This window comes from Macrobrachium nipponense, chromosome 19 (assembly GCF_015104395.2).
Source record: "Macrobrachium nipponense isolate FS-2020 chromosome 19, ASM1510439v2, whole genome shotgun sequence".
Lineage (NCBI taxonomy): Eukaryota > Metazoa > Arthropoda > Malacostraca > Decapoda > Palaemonidae > Macrobrachium > Macrobrachium nipponense.
In genome coordinates, this window is record NC_061088.1 from 55662874 (window position 1) to 55688519 (window position 25646).

Genomic DNA, 25646 nt, shown 5'->3' on the forward strand with positions numbered 1-25646 from the left:
TATTCGCGGGTTTTAACTATTCGCGGGGGTGTCTGGTACACATCCCCCGCGAATACGGGGGGAACACTGCATAGTGTTCCCCATTGCAGTGGAGGGTGCGTCTGATCGGCTCTGTCTTGCTCCCAGGTCTAGACCTCTTCCAAGCTCCCAAGCCCAGAGGAGAAGGAATGCCGAAAGCCGTACGGAGGTTTCAGAGAATCCCCACCGGTCAGGCGTCCCCTCGGCAGGTTCTGTAGTAGCGTCCCAGACTGCCAAGGATAGCCGTTGGAAAGGCATCCTAAAACAGTGTTTTTTGTCATCCAATTCTTCATCGAAAAAAGGGTGGAGTTCTGACAAGCTATCGAGACCTTCTAAAAGATCGTGGAATTCGCCAGCTCTGGATTCTAGCCCGGAAAGTTTTCCGGAGGACTATCCACCTGAGAAGAAGAAGAAAGAGATTTATTCATCAAATCCTCCTTCCCCTAGATCGGATATGGAGAAAGAAGATGTTGCTACGAAGATCCTGAAGGAAATGCAACAGCAAATAGCTTCGTTGGTTGGAGTATTAAAGAAGGATCCTCCTCAGAGAAAGGACCGCTTCCTTCCTATCAAAAAATCCCGTCCAGCAGAAGTTTCAGATAGCTCGGACGAGGCGCCTGCCAGGATCCGGGCGCCTGGGGCGCCTACCAGGCTCCAGGCGTCAGGCGCCTGGCGCCTGGGGCGCTTCCAGCCACAAGAAACCATCCAGGAATGATGCATCATCCAGGCGCCAAGCGCCAGCCAGGCGCCATGAGCCAGGATCTCCAGCTTCATCTGACATGGAGTTAGAAGTTGACCAGGAGGCTCCTCTTTGGGACTTTTCGCAGGATTAGTTTTCGCACAGGCGGCCGTAGCCCTTGTCAGGATGTGGCTGATTCTGTGAGAGGTTTTTCGCATTCAAGACCTTCTCCTGATAGGGACGCTAGTTGTCGCACAGGCGGCCGTCGTCCTTATCAGGACGGTACTAATGTGAATAAGGGCAAATTGCAGGATCGGCCTTCTCCTGGCGGGGACTCAAGATGTCGCACAGGGGGCCGTAGCCCTTGTCAGGTTAGAGTCGGTACTGCTAAAAGCCCTTCACCTTGCGAAAGGAGGCGCTCTCCTCCGGTTGCTCATTCTTCTCCCAACTTGACTGGACAGGAAATGGAAGATAGATCGGAATTGGAAGCCAATAAGGGGGCAGGTCTCTCAGTTTATAAGACCTTAGCAACCCTTTTATTGAGAGAATTTGTTCATTACTAGTAAGAGGATATCAAAATCATCCTCCTTCTAAAATAATGCAACCAACCATTTCCAGAAAGAGTGGCAATCGTTTGGAAATTGGACAAGATTCGTACGAGCTCTCATTCATTGATTAGAGGCGCTTCCAGATAATAGAGGCGTAGAAGACGGCCTTATCTCCAAGAGAATAAAAGCTTGAGAGATTCTCTTCGATCCTCGGTTTTCATTTGCGATCTCTTTCGGCTAATACTAATTCGTGTTTATTGACGAAAAGAACGAAGAGAGTAAAATTTCCATTCTCTCTCTGCATCAGAGAGGAAAGAATGTATAGTAAGAAAATTTGGTGTATACGATTACTGTATGACAAGTCATATACGCATACAGTAATTACCTTTGTGGTTTGCAACGGAATTATCTGTATCCTTACAGGAATTTCCTAGTAAGGACTACGCTTAAAGGGTTTGTTACGACAACACCTACTCAGCTTCGGTATTTAACGAAGGTTGTTTTGCTTAAATATGCATTTCTGGGCTCAGCTCGTGTCGCTGCGCGAAATATCCTTTAATCTATTATTTCTAGGGTAAATGTACTAACACATACCAGAGAATAATAAAATAAAGAAAAAGGTCAGTATAACTGACTCGCTCACCCTCCAGGAGGGTGTCGGTATGAACACTAGGCGAGTGAGACCACTACCACGAGCCAAATGCCAATAGAAATCTCCCACTACAAAATCCCTCCAAGAGCGAGCCGACCCACAAGAGTGAGCAGCTCGTACTACTACTACTCCATCCCATGCTGCCGACTGCTGCGCCTCTGGTGGCCATCCTTTCAAGTTAGCACCCACGAGTCGGTTGTGATATTTTTCCTCTCTGTGTTTTTGTGCCCTTTCATTGGATTTTCTATTATGGAGCGTGCAGCTATCGCAGCAGCTAAGTTAAGTACTCAGTATTTAACGGTTAGTTGGTTTTTTCCGGCCCTGAGACAGTATTTGCCGTTTTTTTTTTTTTTAGGTATAAAATACGATCTCGGGGTCGGAAGCATGGCAGCATGGTTCTGCCTCGTGATGGGCTCGTTCTTGGTCTCCCATACCTAGAACATCCCCTTATTTATCTTCGCTCTTTATGATTATCCGCTTTAACTTAGGGTACGGTCTACTCAGGTTTGTCATGCATGCATGTATTTACCTTACGTAGGCTTCTTCTATCCAGACCCTAGTCCAGGTTCTTAGTATCGGCCTCTGACTAGCTTTGAGTGGTAGACTTGCCTTCAGGGTTAGTCGCACACTCCTGGATTTTTTCTCCTGCTATATTGTTTTCTTTCTTTCATTTATTTATTTATATAACTGTGTATTTTATTATTGTTAGGTTAGTTAGGCGTCTGGCTTAGCCTAGGTCCTGGCTCTTTGAGCCTATTCTACCGCTCATCAGTTCGGTTTGCTTCCCTATAGCATCTCTCTGATCAGTTGGTTCGGCCAAGTGGGGCTTATTTGCCTCCGCTTTTCAGTTCAGTATGCTTCCCGCATAGCATTTCCCTGATCAGTGGTTGTCCTAGGCTTAGTTGTCGTTTTGGTCTTACCGCCTCGTGGTCACTTCGTGATCACGGCCAGCCAGACGCCTGTCCAGTCATTCTTCCCCCCCTCCCGCTCTTCCATAGAGTCGGGCGGGGGCGGGTCGGTCTGCCCATGCTCGCTCCTCATACCCGAGCCTGCCTCCCTCTCTCCCCTCAGGCGGAGGGGCTAGGGAGTCGGGACAGACCCAGACTGGTCTCGACCTCTCCGGCTTCTCGGTCCGGCCGGTTGGTACGGAGTGGGGGGTACTGGCCTTGCCCACCCTCCGCGCTACCTTGTCGCTCGGGCTAGCTTGAGCCTGTATGTCTTCTCGCTCTTTCCCATCTTACTAGGGCTCCTTCCTGATCGGAGTCCTGGTATCCAGCGGAAAGTTGTTAGTCCACCCAGTAGGGTGGACCGGAGCATACAGTGGGGCGTCTCTACTAAACCTTACCGTTTTGCTGAGTTACTACACTCCGCTACGCACTGGACTTAGTCCGGTTGCTTGTGTGTTAGGTTTAAGTTATCTTTTAAGTTTATCTTAAGAACCTTAAACCATCCCCTCCTTACATATTACCGGATCTCTCCGGGATTATAGCCTATTCAGGCGATGCAGGGAGGGGTTATGCCCAAATTTTTTTCCGAGCTCCGGCATGCATCGGAGCTCTTCTGTCCTTTAGACTGTAAGTGATGTTTTTTAAGATACTCATGTGTCTCCCCACTTACAGGCCACCAACTGTGAGCATCCGGGATGTTCCGCCACACTTCAGGACCCTTGTGGACACGAAGTTTGCCGGTCCCATGCTCCATGCGCGACTCCGCTCGGGGACATCCAGGTCTGGTACCATGAAACGTGTACCATACGTTACAGATCTGGATGAAGCCAGCTTTTGGACTCACTAGGGGTTAAGGTTTACATCTCCAGTAGCATGCGCCGCTTCTTTTTTTAGCGCTTAAGTTTTCATCATATTAACTTAAGGCAATTAATTTAAGTTATACTTTTAAGTTTTAGTTTTAAGTGATTCTTAAATCTAAACTCGCCTTCTCTTCCAGGCTCCGGCGGTAAGAGATACCGCACGGCTACCCTGCGGGCTGGGTCGGCGGTTTTGGAAAAACGCCGCCAAGGGACAGCCCTACATCCTAGAGAAGCGGTTGGCATTACTAATCTTCCCCGGAGGCAAGGCGACAGGATACGTCGACCCGGGGTAGGTAGAAGCGGATCCGGACCTATCGCCTTCATCCAACAACAGCTGGCCACCTCATTAACTGAGCAGGACCAGGATATCTCTACGGATGTCGCGACCCTAGATATTAAGGTGTTGAACCTATGGTAGGTATAGACGACCTGTTGGTCGAGGTAGGTACGGTGGACACCCAAGGGTCACCCTTGGGCGTAACTGTTTCTTCTACTCCTGCAACCTCTCCATCCTTCCAAGGCTTTACGGGTGACGATATTCTCCTCCTGGTGCTTCGGTTAGACCTAAGGTCAGTCTAAGGTGATGACTTTGACTAAGACGTCGTCGTCGTCTAAGAAGACGACTTCGGCTTCATCCTCCTCCCGTAAGTCTCCGGCTGGGAATCCCGGAGCATCCAGGTCTAAAGCTTCTAGCTCCGGCTCTAAGTCCTCGAGGAGTAATCCTCCAGAGAGAGATCTCGCACTCCGGCAGAATCACCCGTTCCGCTACCTTTGGTTCCGATTCAGAGCCTCCCCTCCACCTCCGCAGCAGCTCCGGCTTTGGACTCCAATGCTGGCCTGTGCAAACAGGTGGGTGACCTGGTTGGGGTCCTTAAAGAGTAGCATGGAGCAAATGATCTCTCGTCTGTCGGACAGGATTACTTCCAGGACTCCATTATAGCCGGGCTGGAGAGAAGCTCCTCTAGCCTCTCCTCCACTGTCCAACACGAGTGGATCCCAACTTCCTCCGTATGACTCACTACCTCAGTTCTCTATGAACAATCCGTGGAGAGTAGCGTCATACGCCCCCTTCCAGGACGGTCTCATCTCTATACCGGAATTTGGGACTCGAAGAATAGAGGACTTCGAGTTCTTCCCGGAAGACCTCCAGCCTCCGTTCATAGGCTACGCAAGGCTTACGCCGTCGGCTATGGTGCGGGACGATAAGGTACCTAAGGAGACAGTCCTCTACTCACGAGACCAGGCTCAGAGAGAATGGCTCAGGTGTTTAGAGGACATGGATTGTTCTAACACCAAGATAACAACCATTAAGATCCCTTTACCATTTTTACAATGGATGAGAGTACCCCGCTCCCGTTCCTAACCAAGATCGCGAGGTCGACCATCCCAGCGGCCCAGAAGGGGGAACCTATACCGCAGTTGAAGGAAGCGGATCCCACTTCTCCGTTGCTCCCCTCAGTTGGAGAATTGTGGGAAGACTTGCCGAATACATTCTCAGCTGGCAAACTCAAACCGGACTGTGCTATGGAGCAGTTTGGTGAAAAGCTACCCAGGCTCCCAGATAGCCTTATTCAGGCTGAGTTTGATGCAAAATCGCGTCTAGCCAGATCCATCAATTCTATGGCTATGTCTGAGGTAGCTACCATGGCTTATGGATCAGAACCGATTTTTAAGCTCATGACCAAAGCCCTGACTCAAACGGTACAGTCAGATATGTTTGAGTTTGCCACTGCTCGGACGAATTGTAGGAAGCATGTCCTACAAGAGGCAACCATTCGGCATGAACCGAATAGGTTACTCTCGTCTAGCATCTGGGGAGCAGATCTCTTCCCAGAAGCTATGGTTAAGGAGGTCCAGTCAGAGGCTACCAGGTTAAAACAGAGCCTTAAGGATCGTTGGGGCCTTTCGGCTAAGAGGAGGCAAGACCTGACTCCTAAAGGTAAGGGACAAAAAGAAACCCAGGCGTTTCCAACCTTACCAGAAGAAGCAACTACGCTTTGCCTCAACAAGTTCCACAGTACCGTTAGTGCAGACAGCCCACCCTCCACTTCTAAAGGTCAATCACAGCCAATTTATGTGATATCCCCTCAGCCTCAGCCCTCCACCTCTTACGCCATCTCTCCAGCTTACAATCAGCCTTCGAGAGTCAAGAATTCTCAGAAGTATGACCGCTCGGGTAGGGAGGGAGGTAGAGGTAAGCGTTCTTTCGTGGGAGAGGATCGGGAGGCCCCTTTAACAGGGGAAAGCACTTCAGAGGAGGCCGAGGCGGTTACCAGAACCAATGAAGAACTTCAGGTAGGAGGGAGGCTGTTTCACTTTCGCCACCGGTGGAACTTCAGCCAATGGGCTCAGAGCATAGTGTCAAAAGGTCTGGGTTGGAGCTGGTTGACGAACCCACCTCTATCCAGACCTTTCCGTCAACTTCCTTCCAAGGAATTGACAGAGTACGCAGACGATCTCCTTCAAAAAGGAGCTATAGCGAGAGTCAAGAGATTAAAATTTCAAGGTCGCTTGTTCAGCGTGCCAAAGAAAGGCTCACAAAAAAGAAGGGTAATCTTAGACTTGTCCCGCTTAAACTTAGCCATCCGCTGCGACAAGTTCAAGATGCTCACGATCTCACAGGTGCGGACCCTACTTCCCCGTGGGGCCGTCACCACCTCTATCGATCTTACAGACGCTTACTATCATATCCCTATTGCAAGACACCTTCCGTCCGTATCTGGGTTTCAAGATAGGAGACCAGAACATTCTCCTTCAAAGTAGTTCCATTCGGACTCAACGTGGCACCCAGAGTGTTCACGAAGCTAGCGGAAGTGGGTAGTGCAACAAACTCAGATCGCAAGGGATCATGGTAGTAGCGTATCTCGACGATTGGTTGATCTGGGCCCCAACAGCGAGGAATGCAACAGAGCTACTCTGAAAGTGATTCAGTTCCTGGGAATATCTAGGCTTCAAATAAACAGGACCAATCAAGACTCACTCCAGAGTCAAACTTTCAGTGGCTGGGCATTCAATGGAATCTAGCATCCCACACTCTGTCGATTCCATCAACCAAAAGGAAAGAAATAGCAAAGTCAGTCAAGCAATTTCTAAGTCACAAACTAGCGTCAAGGAGAGCCCAGGAAAGGATCCTGGGTTCTCTCCAGTTTGCATCAGTGACAAACGTCTTAATGAAAGCCAAACTGAAAGACCTAACCAGAATCTGGCGCTCGCGAGCAAACGTCAGGTCCAGGGGACAAACTATTCCTCAGTGCCTCTGATTCTAAAGAATCGACTTCGGCCATGGGCGAGAGTCAAGAATTTATCAATGTCAGTACCCCTTCAGTTCCCTCCACCAGGGGTCACCATCCACACAGAGCGCGTCCTTAAGCGGCTGGGGAGGGTATTCCCAGGTCAAAAAGGTTCAAGGGACTTGGTCACCTCAGTTCCGTCAGTTCCATATAAACGTACTGGAGGCAATGGCAGTGTTCTTGACTCTAAAAAGGTTACGCCACCCAAGTACTCCCACATAAAGCTAGTCTGGACAGCGCAGTGGTAGTACATTGTATAAACAGAGGAGGCTCCAAGTCACGGCATCTAAATCACGTCATGATAGCCATCTTCTCCCTGGCAGACAAGTTCAGTTGGCATCTTTTCCTCCACTCACATAGCTGGAGTAAGAAACGTCATAGCAGACGCCCCTATCCCGATCAGTACCCCTAGAGTCGGAATGGTCACTGGACAACAGTTCGTTCCAATGGATCCTTCAAAGAGTCCCAGGGCTACAGGTAGGACCTCTTCGCATCACAAGCGAACCACAAAACTACCGTGTTATGTAGCCCCCAACCTGGACCCTATGGCCTATGCCACGGACGCCCTGGCTCTAGACTGGAACAACTGGGAGAAGATTTACGTCTTCCCTCCAGTGAATCTCCTCATGAAAGTATGAACAAACTCAGGACATTCAAGGGTCAAGTGGCTCTAGTAGCCCCAGACTGGCCGAAGAGCAACTGGTATCCTCTAATTTTGGAGCTGGGCCTCGTCCTCTTCAGATCCCCAGTCCCCAAGCTCTCCCAGTCAGTGCAAATGAAGACTGTGTTCGCTTCCTCAGGGATTCTCAAAACCCTAACTTTATGGATTTCATGAAGTTTGCGGCAAAAAGAGATGCGAATATTGACCCTCAGAATATTCTATTCTTAGAATCCGATAAAATGGGATTCGACTTTGAGGCAGTATGATGCTGCTGTCAAAAAGTTAGCAACCTTCCATGAGAGATTCGGATATTAGAATCATGACAGTTAATTCAGCTATATCCTTTTTCAGATCCTTATTTGAAAAAGGTTTAGCAGCTAGCACGATTACGACAAACAAGTCAGCTTTGAAAAAGATATTTCAATTTGGATTTAACATAGACTTGACGGATTCCTACTTCTCGTCTATTCCTAAGGCATGTGCTAGGCTTAGGCCTTCTGTTAGGCCTACGTCAGTTTCATGGTTCTTAAACGATGTCCTAAAACTGGCTTCCGAAACCGATAATGACACATGCTCGTTTATAATGCTCTTAAGAAAAACCCTATTCTTATTAAGCTTAGCTTCAGGAGCAAGAATTTCAGAACTGTCGGCTCTATCCAGGAGACCCGGGTCATATTCAGTTCCTTCCCACAGGAGAAGTCCTACTCCGGAACGTAGCTTTTTAGCAAAGAATGAAGATCCTTTGATGAGGTGGGAACCTTGGAAGGTACTACCCCTTCCACAAGATGTATCTCTTTGCCAGTTACAACCTTACGAGCTTTCTGTCTAGGACCTCCTCATCTTCGTCGGGTCCCCTCTTTAGGAGGGAAAAGGTGGAACTTTATCCATTATAAGGCATCAGGCAACAAATCCTGTACTTTATTAAGCAAGCCAATCCTGACTCTTTCCCGAAAGCACATGATGTCAGGGCAGTAGCCACCTCATTAATTATTTCCAACACATGAACTTCGATGAGTTGAAAAAGTATACTGGATGGAAATCGCCGACCAGTGTTCAAAAACGTCACTACCTTAAGTCCTTGGGAAGCTCTGAAATTCCCAGCACAGTAGCAGCGGGTAACATAGTTTCCCCTGACTCTAGCAGTTTGTAGTAGAAGATTCAGTCCTCCTTTCTACCTGCCTCACCCAAAAAGTTCGTCTATTCCTACCTGGTTCATTTGCATTCACCTTGTGTCTTAGCTGCTTTTGTTTGATAGTGTAGTGGGTGCCCCTTATTGTCTGGTTAGGGACACTCACAAATGATTATAAACATTGATCTCATGGATGTTTCCCCTTATTTTTATGCTAGGGGATACATCATATTATAATGATTACGGGTTTTGTGAATTAAGTCATATACATTCTTTTATATATTATTATTGTTGATTGTTTTTATTATTCTTGTTTTTTATATTGCTATACTTTTGATACATGCTGTTACACAGATAAACATTGAATTACATGTAAATAATTTTACCTGTACATATGTAATTACCTTATGTTAACAAACATGATTAGATTTATGGGTAATTTAAGCATATTTCTATTTTTATACCCCTGTGTATATGTATCTTTTAGCAATTATAGTCTATTCATATATATTTTATCTTTTATTTCAGACCTATTCTGATTTATTTTATTTTTATTCTCATTTTTATTATTTTTGTTTACAATCTTGTGCTATTTCTCTGGTACGATTTCGCGCAGCGACACGAGCTGAGCCCAGAAAAGGGATTTTGACGTAAGGAAAATCTATTTCTGGGCGATTGGCTCGTGTCGCCAGCGAAATAAATCCCACCCTACCCATCCCTTCGCCCAAGATTGTCTGCTAACTTCAGGATGGCCACCAGAGGCGCAGCAGTCGGCAGCATGGGATGGAGTAGTAGTAGTACGAGCTGCTCACTCGTGTGGGTCGGCTCCCCTCTTGGAGGGATTTTGTAGTGGGAGATTTCTATTGGCATTTGGCTCGTGGTAGTGGTCTCACTCGCCTAGTGTTCATACCGACACCCTCCTGGAGGGTGAGCGAGTCAGTTATACTGACCTTTTCTTTATTTTATTTATTCTCTGGTATGTGTTAGTACATTACCCTAGAAATAATAGATTAAAGGATATTTCGCTGGCGACACGAGCCAATCACCCAGAAATAGATTTTTCCTACGTCAAAATCCCTTTATTGAGAGCTTCCTTAGGCTCGAGAATAATTTTATCATATTCCTTCATTGAATGGAGTAACTGGCAACTCAGGAAGAATGCAGCGAAGCAGCGAACGGGACTGCTGTCATTGTAAGCCAACACAGTACCATCTAGTTCTCGGTCATGAAGGGTTGTTTACATCTCTCTCTCCTACGGGATCGAATGGTTAACCGTATCTGCCCCCTACAATCATGGACTTAGCCACGAATTGAGGGGATTTATAGGCAAACATGAATAACAAACATTGTATTTGTTTTGCTAAGAAGTTTCAATAAAAAGATCCCTTGTAACCTTTCGATACTGTTTACCGCAATGTAACAGGATTATAAGAAAGAGATAGCAATATGATTCTAACGCAGTAGAGCAATATATTATATGATGCTCTCATGCTTACGAAAGCATAGTCTTATTAGAGAACATTCTCAGTGAGAATATGGATGAATTTGTTGGGAACAATTTTTTTCTTCGTGATAGAAGTTTGTTCCCTTGAATGGGCTATATAAAGCCTATCAAGTTCTTCCTATCAAGAAACGGAAATAACATTTGAGAGGGTGCCAGGTACCAGAACAGAGGTACAGATGTCCTGGCGCATATTCTAAAGAATCACACCAGTGGCAGATGCAAAAATAATGGACTTGGTAATTTCTCGATATAGCGAGTTATTAATCGAAGGGTTCAGTAGCCTCTCTGACAGCAGGCTCGGTAATGGCACGGTTCGTTCCTGATTTCGTTCCCCGTCTAACTTGAAGGAGGTTCGATCCCAAGGAGGGACGAAATGATTTAAATCAATTTGACTAATTCCACAGCTCTCTCATATCTCAAGGAGCATCGAGAATCTCTTTTTTTTCACCCCTGTTCGCATTAACAAGAGAGAACCTGTTTGGAACACAGACACGGAACGTAATGATCCTTAAGAGGTTCGCTGCACGATGTTGCACGTCCGTGAGAACCTTCTCGATCGACGACATAACTATTGACTCATGTCTAATCTTAGTTGGAAAGAGAGTTGTGGAAACCTGCGAGATGTCTTCATCATAGATCTCTTCGCAAGGTGGAAGCCCCTAGATATATAGATTCTTAACAGATATTAAGATAAATGGACGTCAAAGGAAGAGAGGATGATACTTTATGCCTCATTTTGGCCTTAGAGAGGTTGGATTCACAGAGGTCATGTTCTTCTCACAGCATGTTTTGGAAGGTTTTTCCAAGAGAGTCTGGATATTCTATCAGCATCTATTATTAATAGACCTTAACAACCTCTCCACTCTGAGTCTGTCTGCGTGCAGACTGACCAGAAGTGGACATGAATGAGAGGATTTTTTCAAGGTAAATGACAAGAGTCATGGCCAGGACATACAATTGCTGCAGATTGTGCTAGATGGAATGAGGAAACTGTCCTCTTCCGATACCTCTGTGAACCACATAGTGGCTTTTTCTTCCCTTTCAGAGGGAAGAATCACCTTTGTATATATCTGCTATCAAAGAACGCAGTAAAAGGCTATACTCTGTCTCTACAAGGGGAATTAGAGATAGCAGAGGATTAAGATCTTCGGGATCTTATACGATACCTCAATACGACAAGAGTAGGATATCATGTACTTTGAATGGGATCTTTTTGTGGCCACAGATTCCGTGTTCCGACAAGATGGAACTGCTCCTCATCAAACTTCTTTGAGAAATTTTATGAGGGAATTCTTTGTTTCTCTTGGCCCTAAACGACCAAGAAGACAAGTGAATTTTTCGTGCATTGGAATCTCGCATCAGATTCAATGGAGACTCGGCAATGGGTTCTTGCCAGCATAGTATGTCTGGCAAAAGAACGAAAACCTTCTATTCCCGACTCAACGCTTTCAGATAAAAGTTTCGTTGTCCAGGCAGGGTACTTATGTTTTCATTTACAGAAGAAGAGATGGTTTAAACGTTTGCCTACAGAGTCTTTGGGGTGCGATGAGGGCTCAAAATGCTTCCCAGAAGGTATTCAGAGGGTTACAATAAGAGCTAAGAATTCAGGGTTCCGCCCAATTTCAGCTCGGAGTCTCCTTCGACTTCCAGACTCCTTCCCTTCCTTTGGGCAAGGATAGGGAAGATTCTGCAACGAGAAACCTCATCAACATGTAAGAAGAGATATCGTTAGCAACGGAAGTACTCATGAAGGATCCTCCTCGGAGGAAGACTCTTCTCTCTCGTACTGTTAGATATCCTGTCGTCTACTGGATGTAGCTGACTACAATCACCTCCCCTTGCCAGAGGCCAAAAGCTCATAGGGGAAGAATTTCTTCCACCCTTCTCCAGTCTCCTGATAAACTATGTGGTTGATCAGGACTTTCGGACAATGTAGCGCCAACCAGGCGCCAAATGCCAAAACAGGCGAAAAACGCCAGAGGCAGACAGTTCCAAGGAACACTGTCATGGTCTGAGGCGGAGAAGGAGCGGGCCTCCAGCCTGGCGCAAATGCGCCAGAGGCGAACAAATCGGACAAATAAGAGTGTCCGATGTGGACATCGCCAGACAGCCTCGAGACTCTACCAAGCTCGAAGCTCCAGCAAGTGGGGAGGAGCCAGCCAGGCGCCAGGTGCCAAAAAGAGCCAGCCAGGAGCCAGGCGCGAGGCACCTGCCAGCTGCGAAGCGCCAGCCAGGCTCCAGGCTTCATCCAGAAGAGATCCATTTCAAAGAAAGCCCTGGTCTTCTTTGAAACAAGTGTGATCTCTAAAGCACTTCTTGAGTGACTTGATGATTCCTTCAAACAGCTGAGAATTAAAAGCGCTTGAAGTGCGAGCTTTTGTGAATTCTTGTTCTTTCCATAACAATATGTCATAAAGGACATATTAGCTGTCACATACGGGAGATGCAACTCTGTGTTGACTTCCCATTACACGAAGGATGTCAAGATAACCTACGAGAGATCCTTCTCTCTTGGTTGATACGTGTCTGCGGATACGGTGCTGGGATAGGAAGCCGACACTGATCCTTAACTAGTGAGTTAATTGTTTTTAGCTTAGTAAATTTTCTTTGGGTTGTTTGAAAGGAGTTTGGGGATAACTCTTTTCAAATTAAGCACTAACCCTCGTGTTAGGATCAGGTGATCGGGATCGGTGTTGTGCTCCTTAATTATGCCACTAGGCATAGGTGTATTGTCATGTAAGTGGATAAGACCCCATTGACAAAGGCCATTAGGTTCTGTCGAGTAAGTGGATAAGACCCCATTGTCAGACCTACAAGAACTCTTAGCCATAGGTCACTTCCTCGCTGAGGCTCTTGAGACGAAGCAGACTCCTAAGCAATAGCTAGGAAGTCAACCCTCCGTCTAAACAGATAGGAACCAAGGTTTTATTTATTTATTACCTACAACGTATGTTGTTTACCTGTCTACTCAGTAAATAGCTGTCTCTTACCCACCACCAATAGGTGCCAATCAGCTAAGTATATATCTGACAGGTAAGTTGAATGTATAAAAATGTTATTGTCATGATACAATAAAGTTTTATACATACTTACCTGGCAGATATATACAATAAATGGCCCACCCAGCCTCCCCGCAGGAGACAGGTGGAAGAGAAAATCTGGTTCTAGAACGGTAATGGTTCCTATTCCTGCCACCCAGCAGCAGGGCAGTAGATCACCTTTACCTGTAGCGTGTGCCGCGAAATTTGAATTTCTGTCGGGGACGACGGAGTCTATAGCTAAGTATATATCTGCCAGGTAAGTACATATGTATAAAACTTTATTGTATCATGACAATAACATTTTAACGTGAATTGGCGCCGGAGCGTTGTTTTCAAATCACCCACGCATCAGTGCTGCAGATGACATAAACAAAGACATAGGAAAGGGCACTGCATGTATTTATTAATAGTGAAAGACTATGTACTATAGTACTGTATTTATCAATAAAGCGAAAGATTTTGTTCTGTTTTTCTTTTATGCCTGACCTACTTAGTACAGGTATTCTCCCACTTACGATGGGGTTAGGTTCCAAAAAACTCATCATTTGTTGGAAAAATTGTGTCTTAAATATACCTAGCCTATCCTACACTAGGGTAATCAGTACCATCTTTACATATAGGGCAGCCTAGCCTAGACTGCCCAGTATGTAGTAGTACCTCGAGATACGAAAGGCTCTACTTACGAAAAACTCGAGATACGAAAGCCAATGCGAAAAATTTTACTGCTCTACATACGAAAAGTTTTTAAGATACGAAAGGTTGTTGCTGTAAAGTCCCGAGATTCGCCCGGACCACCGAGAACAATTTTAAAACTCCCGCGCCGCCAACTGAGTAAACTCGCCACCATCCTCCCGCTCTCCCATTGGTTCCTGATGCTAGTCACCCCATAAGGTCCTGCTCTCCTATTGGTCAGCATCTACTCCTTGTGCTTTAAGTATTCTATTGGTAAAAGGATGCTGTAAATAGAAAAACTTATTCATGCAATACATTTAATAAAAAAAAAACATTAGGTAAAGATAGAATAAAGAATAGAAATGAATGGTTATTATACTGTTTGGTAGTTTCAGTAGTTGAAGAGAGATAATGAAAATTTATGGCTTACTGTGTAAAGTGATTGCTTGTCGATCGTTCGATACTCGTAAGTGCTGGATGTAAACAGACGTTTGGAAGCTTTTTTTTGTTTTTGTTTATTATAGTTAATGGTTACTTAATAATTATTTGAAATGAGTATATGCAATACATTTAATACAAAAAATTGTGAATTAGTTATCATAAAATATAAAATAAATCAGACTGCCAACAAATACGTATTTTTTAGAATTCTTCTTCTGCTTTATTATTACGTTACGTATACGTATGTTTCATTATAGCTGTCAGTAACTCTATCTCCATTAGGTAAAGATAGAATAAAGAATAGAAATGAATGGTTATTATACTGTTTGGTAGTTTCATTAGTTGAAGAGAGATACTAATGACAATTTATGACTTACTGTGTGCTAGGAAAAATGATTGCTTGGCGCTCGTTCGATACTCGTAAGACGGGTAAGAACTGAATGTAAACAATCGATTGGAAGGTTTGTTTTTTGTTTGTTTGTTTATTATAGTTAATGATTAATTAATAATTATTTGAAATGAGTACATACTGATTATTTATACATTTTATTGGCATATTCTAAGCTTTTAGGTCTTAGGTTTAGATGTCTGAATCATAGACTAGGCTACAGTAGCAACCACTAACATAGGCTAGGATTATTGCTAAGGGACATAGTATGCTAAAGTCGTAATAAAATGGGGTTGAACATTACATGCAGTTCAATATTACTCAAGTATGTACAGTATTGCCTTTTTGGAGTCATATTTCTTCCGTTGGATCGGCGTTGTAACCCTAGAACATGTGTTTTAGGCCTGGAAATATAATTTACTGGGGTGTTTTTGGAGGGCTTGGAACGGATTAGCCATTTTACATGTGAAATGTGTTCCAAGATACAAAAAACTCATAATACGAAGGCCGCCTCGGAACGGATTAATTTTGTATCTCGAGGTACCACTGGACTTTATAAATATACGATATAGTAATTATTAATTTCAGCTAATTATCTAGGTTCAATGCATATTGGCTTATGATAATTCAGTAAAAAACAAAAAAGGCAAAAAATGGACACGAAACGAGAATCAGCTTCGTTCCGATATCGGCATAATTGAGCAATTTCAAGCATCTGATGGCTACATATAATTACAAACGTAACGAGTATGCATCTTTTCCACAAATCTTTTAAAAAGTTATACATTACTTCACTGTTATCCAACAATATTGTATGTATTCTCATGTTATTGTATTATCATAGAATAATTACATAGCGGCAGCTGATGGTGAATACGAGTTTATTTTGCTGTATATAACTCAGTTCTGTGGGAATTTTCTTGCATCTAGTTAGCATAAATGAATATCTAGATACTTTACTTATATGAGACAAGGTCATTTTTTGTTATATGACAAATTTTTAAGTTGAAATATGACTTGAATAAGTCTCGTGAACTTAATTACTTTTTTTCGTTAACAGATTGCGTTGGGAGCATATTTATTCCATAAAAAAAAGCGTTATTCCGTTCGTTATTTTCACTTGATTTCATCGTAAAACGAGCTTTATGTTATTTACTTTTATTGGCATTAAAATATCATTAAAATTTGTTATCTCAAGCCCAGTAGTTTTGATTGAAATGATTTTCTCTCTATTTTATCTATGGTTGTGTTTGATGGCATAACTTGAGGGGAGTTTTATCATTGTTTCCGATGCATAGTAATAGTCATTAGCAACTTGAACAGCTTTCTCAGCTTCAGCTACAACTTGGTTTAAATTTAACAGCATATTTCCTTGCTGATCTTTGATCTATAGGAAATAAAGTTATTACATTAAAACATGTCAGTCCTATTCTATGTAACGTCATTTATAACATATTTATGGTAATTGTTTACTATCGTGCAATGGTTGAAATACAAGCCAAACGGATGTTGCTGTTATCCGATTCAGTTGTACGGAGCAAAAAAAGTACAGAGTTCCCAAAGTCCAGGAATGTAACCCCCCTTATTACAGTTATTTTTTAAGGGAAAAATATGTTTAAATAATGCATTAACGGGAGCTCTCCAGGAACGTAACCCTCGCATTAATTGAGAGGTGACTGTAGAAGCAATTATCCGCTCTTTCCCTTACAAGGCAGGGAAGGGGCCTTGACATAAGACAAACCCATAACTTGTATTTGCTTTATAGTCTCTGACATCTGGTTCTTTGCTTTGCCATAAGGGCGAGTCACATCTCTCCCTTACGAGAAAAGCCCAGTAGACTGACTCTGGTCTCGCAATTCCATAACTCCGATCGGATGCCAGTGGCTGGATCCTCTTCCTTGCTCTTATGACCGGGAAGACTGAACTGCAGTTGGTTCACTAGAGCTCACTCAGATTCCTACCTCCAATCAGTAAGTCTTCCTATTGTAAAGGACTGTCGATTTGTATGTCGTGTAGGAACAAATCACAATTTTTTAAAGTAAATTGTATTTTTTCCTACTGTACAAACGTAGGTCCTTTACACTTAGTACTACCCACCTCATGCCACCCCTCAATCTGTTACCTGGGCCGAAAGCAAATTGGAATGTTTACATCCGGTTGGAGGGTCTACCAACGACTGGACCAGTAGTTAACTATCGAACCGCCCTGTTTGAAGAATTCAGCGGCCGTGTCAAGGCTATGCCTGTAGTATTTCCTTTTGTAAAGGACCTGTGTTTGTATAGTAAGGAAAAATACAATTTACTTTAAAAAATTGTGATACTTTGCAGTTGATTTTCAAATGATCTTGTTTCTTTTGTTCCTCGTACCCTGTTTTATTAATGCCTGAACTTATGTCATAGGTACTGATGAATAAGGCTGTTGTAGAATATTACAAAAGTGACCTTAAGAACACTAGTGCATTCCGTAAGCAGTTAGTCGATATATGTGTACAGGTGAGTACAGCAATTCATGTATCCTTAACAAAAAGTTTAAATTTATATGTTATATGCTGTCATCTTTGTATGGATGGACATAAATTTATATTAAGTATTTGGAATGAGTCTTACCTACTGTTAATGTTGATATATTTTTGCACTGTTAGGTGCAATAAGCACTAAAAAACAAAACACTTGGCTGACCCACTGGGACTATTCGTAATCACCTGTTTCCCACCAGTGGCATGGAACGTTTTCGTTATTGTCAGAATTATTCATGCCGTGTCTTTGTGTATGTTGTGAATCGACAGTAATAATTTTGCCTTTCTTGCTGATTTATGCTTGCTTTCTGTTTTTGTATTATTTCATCTATACAGCTAGAAGCATTAAGCTGTAAATCGAATGTTTCAAGTATTGGAGGGTGCAAAGGCTGATAGATTACATAGATAATTCATTAGAGTTAGCTATAAGTTTATTCAATCATTTAAGTACTTCCAGTTGCTTCTCCTCCTCCTCTTCCTCCATTGCCTGATAGGTTGATTTCTCTCTCACTCCCTCTGCTTCACCTTCTTGTGCTCCCTATGTGGTTCAGGAGTAAAATCTGAGGTAAGTCGAGGAATATTCTTTAATTGGGTAGGGATTTGACCTTGTATATTATGGGTGGAGATCATGATTCCTCCGTGGCGACTGACCTTTTTCAGTTTCTTTTGCAAGAGTGAAGGTATCGAACCCTTTGTATGCCTGTAGACCCCCCTATGGACTCGCATGCACTAGTTGGTCTTCGCTGACAGGGAACCAAGGCATGTCTCGGGGCCAAGGTCTTTTCCCTTCACCACCTCTCTCGCAACTTACATCTGGCTTGAATTTGACACATTCTCTGAAGAATTTATTAGGTAGAGTTTAGCACTTGCATTTACTGGCTACATATCCTTTTTTGGAGAGTGATATTTATGTGTGTAAATTGGTGGAGATATCCAGTCGAACCATATGTCAATACTTCTTTTGTTAATCATATACTTTCCCTGTATTGTCTTCTGTTTCTGATGTTAACCCTCCCTGTCATGGTTTCCCCCTCTGTCACCTCCTATTCATCACCTTTTCTCTAGATTATTTTTGTAGGTTCAGCTAACCTTGTGCAGAATTATTTAGACAAGAATTGGAGGCTGCCATTAGAACAGTGAAAGAGGAGAAACTAATAATAGGAGCTGATATGATTGGCAGTGTGGGAGAGATAAGAGATGGGTATGAGGAGGTACACGGAGGCCATGGATTTGGAATTAGAAATGAAGATGGGGATTATATATTGGTGGTGGTTCAGATTTTTAAAGTGGTATCTATGAACACATGGTTTCAACAGTTGTATAACTACTTGATAACTTATGAAAGTGGAGGAGTTCAAAGCCAAATAGATTGCATTATGGTTTGAGGAGCCAACAAAAGCAATATAACGAGCTGCAAAGTGATCTTGGGAGGTAGGAAACCCAAAAAGAGAAAGAGGAGACCTAGAATTAAGATTTGGGACCTTAAAGAAGAAAATAGGAAGCAATTTAGATGGGCTGAGAAAGAGATGGCTGGGAAGGGGGAATGTAGAATTTGGACAGGGTAACAGAGTGGAAAATAACTGGGCAGACATGTGAGAAATATGTATGGGAACTGATGGGTAGAACCAGCAGATTTGGAGCTTCGAAAGGAGAAAATTGGTGGTGGAATGGAGAGGTGTAAGAAACAACTAAAAGAAAATCAAATGCATTTAAGGGCTGGAAAGTAAGGCATACACAAGGTGCAGAGGAACGGTACACAGAAGAGGAAAGATGCGAGGAGGGTAGGTATGCTTTTGAATGGGTGGCAGAGCAGTGGAATGAGAAACAGGATTTGGGTAAATTAAGTGTCATCAAGGATAGAGATGGAAATATATTGTCTAGAGATGTAGATGCTAAAAAGAGATTGAGAGATTATTTTGAATAACTTTTGAGTTCTGTAAATGAGAGCAAGGAGATAGGAGAAGCACAGAGGGTAGAGGAACCAGTGATGGAGATAAAGGATACAGATGTGAAGAGAACATTAATTGAAATGAAGAATGGTAAAGCACCAGGGCCATTGTAGTTCCAAATTGAAATGATTAAATTACTAGGTACAGAGGGGAAGAAATGGAGGCTGTATTTATTAAAAGCTATATGGGAAGAGGAAGAAATGCCAAGGTACTGGGGGGAGTCTAATACGTAGTATATATATACAAGCAGAAGGGAGATGTCATGGATTGTAGTAACTACAGGGAAATCAAACTAACAGAGCATGAATTGAAAGTTCTAGAGAGGATACTGGATGAAAGATTAGGAGAGACTGTAAAGATAGTGAAACAGCAATATGTGAGGAAGAGGGACGGTGGATGCTATCTTCATAGTAAGAAAGCTACAGGAAAAGAGGCTAAAGGGAGTCCAGGAGCTCTATTGTGCATTTATACACATAGAGAAAGTATATGATAGAATCCCAAGAGAAGTGATGTTTTGGTGTTTGAGGAAGAAGAGTCCCAGAAAAGTAGGTTAGGCTGGTCAAGATGATACATCAAAGAACGAGCAGAAAAGTAATAACAGCAGTTGGGGAAACAGAAAACTTTGAAGTTAGTGTTGGGTTACGCCAGGGGTCAGCATTAAGCCCATTTTTGTCTGTGTTGGTCATGGATGTGTTGAGGGAAGAGATCAGGATTGAAGAGCTGTTGGAGTTGTATGTTGATGATTTGGTGATTACGACTGAAAATAAGGAGGACCTACAGAGAAGGGTTGGAGAGTGGCAGGAGTCTTTAGAAAGGGGTCGGTTAAAGGTAAATGTGAATAAAACAGCTTTTGTTGATCAGTAAGGAAGATTGAGGCAGAATAGTAATAGTACAATAAAGAAGAGGCTCGATTATAAAACAGGCAGAAAAGTTTATTACTTAGGATTTACTTTAAGCCAAGAGGGAGGATGTGAGGCTGAAGTTGACAGTAGTAAAAGTCAAGATCTATAGCAATTTGGTAAGACCAATGTTACTGTATGGATCGGAAACATGGGCTCTAAGAAGAAAAGAGGAAGTAAAGCTTGAGAGAAGAGAGATGAGAATGCTGAGGTGGATTATGGGAATATCACTGCTTGAGAGATTGGAAAATGGTGTGATAAGAAGGGGAAGCTTAGTAAAGAATACAGAGGTGGTAAGAGAGTGACTGTTGAGATGGTATGGGCATGTGTTGAGGATGGATGATGAGGAGGGAGTGAAGAGGGTTTGGGAGGAACTTGTTAGAGGAAGATCGAGAGGGAGACAGAGAATTAGATGGTGAGATAAAGTGAAGTGGAGAGAAGAGGTTTGGTGGAGGATGATGCCTTTGATGGAAGGCAGTGGAGAAGGCGCATCAGGCAACCGACCCCTTAATGTAGGGATTAAGGTAGGAAAGAAGAATAGGAGCTAGCCTTGTGTTAGAACAGACTCTTGCTCCTTAGCAATCAGCTCTTAAAGTGTTGAGCAAAAGGCTACAGCTGCCAGCCTTTTTCTGTGATGATGTCATGTGAGAACTGTCTCCCTTCTCCCATTCAGCCTTTTCTTACTTACCTCTGGCTTCTCATGATGTCTTCTCTTACTTATTTCTGGCATCTCATGATGTCATTGATGATGTTACTGGTTATATCTTCTCTGGTGTTTATCACCTCACCATCTTTGTTTGTGGATTTGCCCTTTTTTACCAACTCTGTTGCTTCTTTGACTTAGCAGTTTTCGACCCTGATTTGGTTGATTCTCCTTTAGTTTTTAAGCAGTGTAAATTAAGAGTTGTTTTGCTTGCATTCCCTTTTGCGAACATTAATCCATTGATTGGCAATCTTATGTATACAAGTTTCAAGTTATCGCACCGTGGACATGAAGACTTCTCTAATTGCTAAACTACTTAGGCCTAATTATGGGACAAAATTCCTTCTGATGTTTGAAGAAAACCTCCTAGATAATTGAAAATCATTGTTAGGTGAACAATGTCTAGTGTGATCACCTGACTAAGAAACAGTAGCAATATGCTCATACAAAGTATATTAAACAGTGAGGCAAGAAGATCTTAAGCGCCGGGAAGATGGGTTAATGAGGTGTCTGTGCCATAAATTGGCATTATCTCCATAAATTGGCGTTAACTCCCTTCTCACTAGGATGGCCTAGGTTGCTGTATATACTTATTCTCCATTTTTGCAATTATTAGTGTCATCTGCAGAATCTGTTATCATCATTATTATTATTAATTGCATTTCTGTTTTTTATTACAGTATTAGTATTATTTTTATTGTCACTGCAATTATAGGCAGCCCTCGGTTACCGACATTTGGTTTTATGGCGCTTGTTCAATATATTCATAACTTGTTTCTACCCTCCGTAGGTTTTATAGTGCTGTTGTCTGGTTACCAGTGGCTTAGGCTAAGTGCCAAGACCGCCTCATTAAATACAAACATAACGAATATGCATCTTTTCCTTGGCTCTTTTAAAAAGTTATCCTTTACTTTGCTGTATCCAATAATATCGTATATAGTTTTATATTTCTATAGAACTACATACATGCGTTTTGGTTTGGAAAAATTTGCTGAGAGCGGAGTTATGATTATTTTGATGTATCTAACTCATGTTCTTAATGTAAAAAACAGATTCCGTTCATTATTTTCATCCTATTTATCTTTTATCGGCATGAAAACAGCAGTAAAATATTCTTTCATGCCAGTATTTTTTATTAAAATTCTTTTTTCTCCACTATTATTTGCGGTAGAGTTGCATCCATGTTGCCGATGCACGATAGTCATTAGCAGTGTGAACATTTTTTCTTTTTTCAAGCTCAGCTACAACTGCAGCTTAAATTTAGCAGTACAGGCAGTCCCCGGGTTACGACGGGGGTTCCGTTCTTGAGACGCGTCGTAAGCCGAAAATCGTCGTAAGCCGGAACGACGCTTGGAAATATGTCTTAAACTAATAAAAAGTTATAAAAACCTTACTTGTAATCCTTTGGTTACACTACATGTTGTTTCCTGTAGTATTATGTACGTACAACCTGGAGTTATTTTCATAAAAGAATGCTGGTTCTTGAAGGTAAAAACTATTGTAATCCTCTGGTGACACTACATTCTTGAAGTTTTATGTACAACCTGGAGTGATTTTGCAAAATCTTGAGGGCTACAAGAACAGCTGATTACTATTTACGTATCATATAGACTAATTAAAGTAAATGTATCTTTAAATAGGCTTATATATTAGTATCAACAAAACATTTCCTGCCATGAGTCAGAGGCCGTTTAATGAAACGAACACTTCTCTGTCCTATCTGTTCAGAAAATAAACGTTACGTCAATCCCGAGACCATTGTTGCCAAAGCGTCCTCTCTCTCTCTCTCTCTCTCTCATCTTCTCTCTCTCTCTCTCGCTCTCTCTCCTCTCTCTCTCTCTCTCTCTCTCTCTCTCTGATCAAATTACATTGGAAACTTGACATACGATTGCCCTAATATACGAATGTTTTGAGATATAACAGAAAATTTGCGAAAATACAAGCTTTGATATACAACGAAATATTTGAGATACGATTTTGCGATGAGTGTTAGTTGTATAGGCGACCGATAAATGGCGTTCAGTCTGTTTGTTTGTTGGTGCTGCATGTTAACACGTCGTTGTTTAGTTCGTTGTATTTGCGCCTATTTTTCGTGTTATTTTGTCTATTTTATTATTCACCATGGGTCTCAAAGCTAAAGACAAAGCAGGTGATAAGAAAAAACCCAAGAAAATTATTTCGATGGAAGCAAAACATGAAATTATAGCAAAGCATGAACGTGGCGTTCGTATCGTCGATTTGGCAAACGAGTATGGTCGAAATCCTTCTACAATATCCACGATCATCAAGCAGAAGGAAGCTATAAAAACCCCCGAGACCATTGTTGCCAAAGCGTCTCTCTCTCTCTCTCTCTCTCTCTCTCTCTCGTCTCTCTCTCTCTCTCTCTCTCTCTCTCTCTCGCTCTCTCTCTCTCTCTGATCAAATTACGTACTGGATAATGTCTCTCTTTGGATACTTCGATTTTGCCAAATATTGAGGGCTACAAGAACAGTTGATTACTATTTACGTATCATATAGACTAATTAAAGAAAACGTATCTTTAAATAGGCTTATATTATTAGTATCAACAAAACATTTACTGGCATGAGTCAGAGGCCGTTTAACGAAACGAACACTTCTCTGTCCTTAACTCGGAGCGTCGGAAGACGCCTCTCTCTCTCTCTCTCTCTCTCCTCTCTCTCTCTCTCTCTCTCTCTCTCTCTCTCTCTCTCTGATCAAATTACTGGATAATGTCTCTCTTTGGATACTTGGAATTTGCGTTGTAATCTAACCAGAAACTTCGTTTTGTTATTATTACTGGAAACAAGCAATGATTTTTTCATTATTTGCGCTTTTGGACTGTTATATGTAAACTAGTATGTATTCATTCGCTCGGAAACTAGTTCCGCATATGAGGCGTCACTAAAAAACATAGAAAAATACAACATAAAAAGTGTCGAAAATCATCATAATCTCAAAATTTTTGTTGTAATCTAACCAGAAACTTATTTTTATTAATATACTGTGCTAAACTATAAAGGATTTTTATCATAGTATGCGTTTTTTAAAAGCGTCGTTAACTCGGAGCGTCGGAAGCGTCAGCGTCGTAACCTCGGAACAAGCGTCGTAACCCAGGACGGATTTTTCCATTGAATATTTAAGAAAAAGCGTCGTAACCTCGGAACGTCGTAAGCCGGAACCGTCGTAACCCGGGGACCGCCTGTACTATATTTCTTTGCCAATATTTTCTCTATAGCAAATAAAGGTATACACAATGCAAAAGTTTTTAAGTCCTGTTCTACTTAACGTCATTTGTAACATAACTATGGTAATTTTTGGCTATTGTACAATGACTGAAATGCAAGCAAAATATTGTTATTGTCAGATTTGGTTCGATTGTTGTTGGAAAACAACTGTTATTGTACAGTTGTTTATGGCTGTAGCATTTAAGCAACCATTATAACGTTACTAATGATACTTATATCATTCTCATTTGCTTTTTTAACTCATTTAACTAGAAGGTATAAATAAAGAGAGGGAGGAAATGTTAGCAGTTTGAGAAAGCTCTCTCTCTCTCTCTCTCTCTCTCTCTCTCTCTCTCTCTCTCTCTCTCTCTCTCTCTCTCTCTCTCTCTCTCTCTCTCTCACATACTAGGCCAAGATTTACCAGTAAGTTCATTGAATCTGACATTAAAAATTTGTAGAACTACCATGCAGACCATAGTAAATGATTAGGCAAATGAAATTCCACATTTTCATTAGAGAGTTGTTACATATTAGGGCAAAATATCTGGCCGTGACACTGTGTAAGGTATTGTTAACAAGTTTAGGGTACCGTAATGTGGATTGTGGCACCGGTAGACTTTTGAATTTCGGTTAGAGGTGATTTTCACTTATTGTTAGATCCCCCGCAACACTCTCATGTTGCTAACCTGGGGCTTCTTGTATTATTATTAGTATTGTTATTTTTTTGCTTTTTGTATTTATCCTTCTGGACCTGACTTCTATAACCACTTATGGTCCTTAACTGGACATTGTTCATCTAACAATGATTTTTAAATTATATCCAGGTGGTTTTCTGTCAACATCTGCATGTCAGAGTGATAGCAAGGTGTGTTGGTGAGGCATTTCAGAATATCATTGTGAACAGTGGTGATACATCTCATGGCCTTCTGGGTACAGTTCATCCAAAGGGAACACCCATATAGTAGTAGTATGCTGTAGCAGTATGAGTGGAACAGCAGCAATTTCGTGTCTCGGGGACAAAATGCAAACCTTGCAGTCATGTTGCCAGTTGCACATAGTTTATGATGTGTCTGTTCTATGTCTGCTGTATCTTTTAGGTTGTCTGTGATGATATGGCCCAAATAGTACAGAAATTCATGCACGAATTCCAGAATATGATTTATTCATACACAAAGAAACCTGAGGTCTTGACAGTAGGATAATTTCCAGCGCCTAGCTGGATCCGGTTAAAAAAAAAAACAGGCGAAAGCAAGGAATCTTGTGATGTCTGGCAATGCACGCGCAGATCGGGTGAAGGATGGTCGAAGACCTTTCACCTATGATCGCGCATCAGTCTTTCTTTTGACCGCCTGGGCAAGAGTCGTGTTAACCTCTCCTGGCCTTTTCCCGGTTCATTGCCCGTTTCGTTTCTGTTTAGTGTGTGTGTGTTTGGCTGGTATTATGGCTTCTGCTCCTTCTCAGCGTCAGCGTATGTGTTCCAGAGTTCCAGGTTTTCCGTGTTCTCGGCAACATCGGAGGGTTTCGAC

General features: G+C 42.4%; 1 protein-coding gene across 1 annotated transcript in view; it reads left to right on the forward strand.

Annotated features, from left to right (window-relative positions):
• Nucleotides 1-25646, forward strand: part of LOC135217133 (CCR4-NOT transcription complex subunit 10-A-like) — a gene marked incomplete in the record, with an annotated part of 352258 nt that overhangs the window by 11223 nt on the left and 315389 nt on the right. Inside the window, 1 exon segment of the mRNA XM_064252844.1 lies at nucleotides 17230-17322. Within this exon segment, the coding sequence (XP_064108914.1) occupies nucleotides 17230-17322 (93 nt within the window).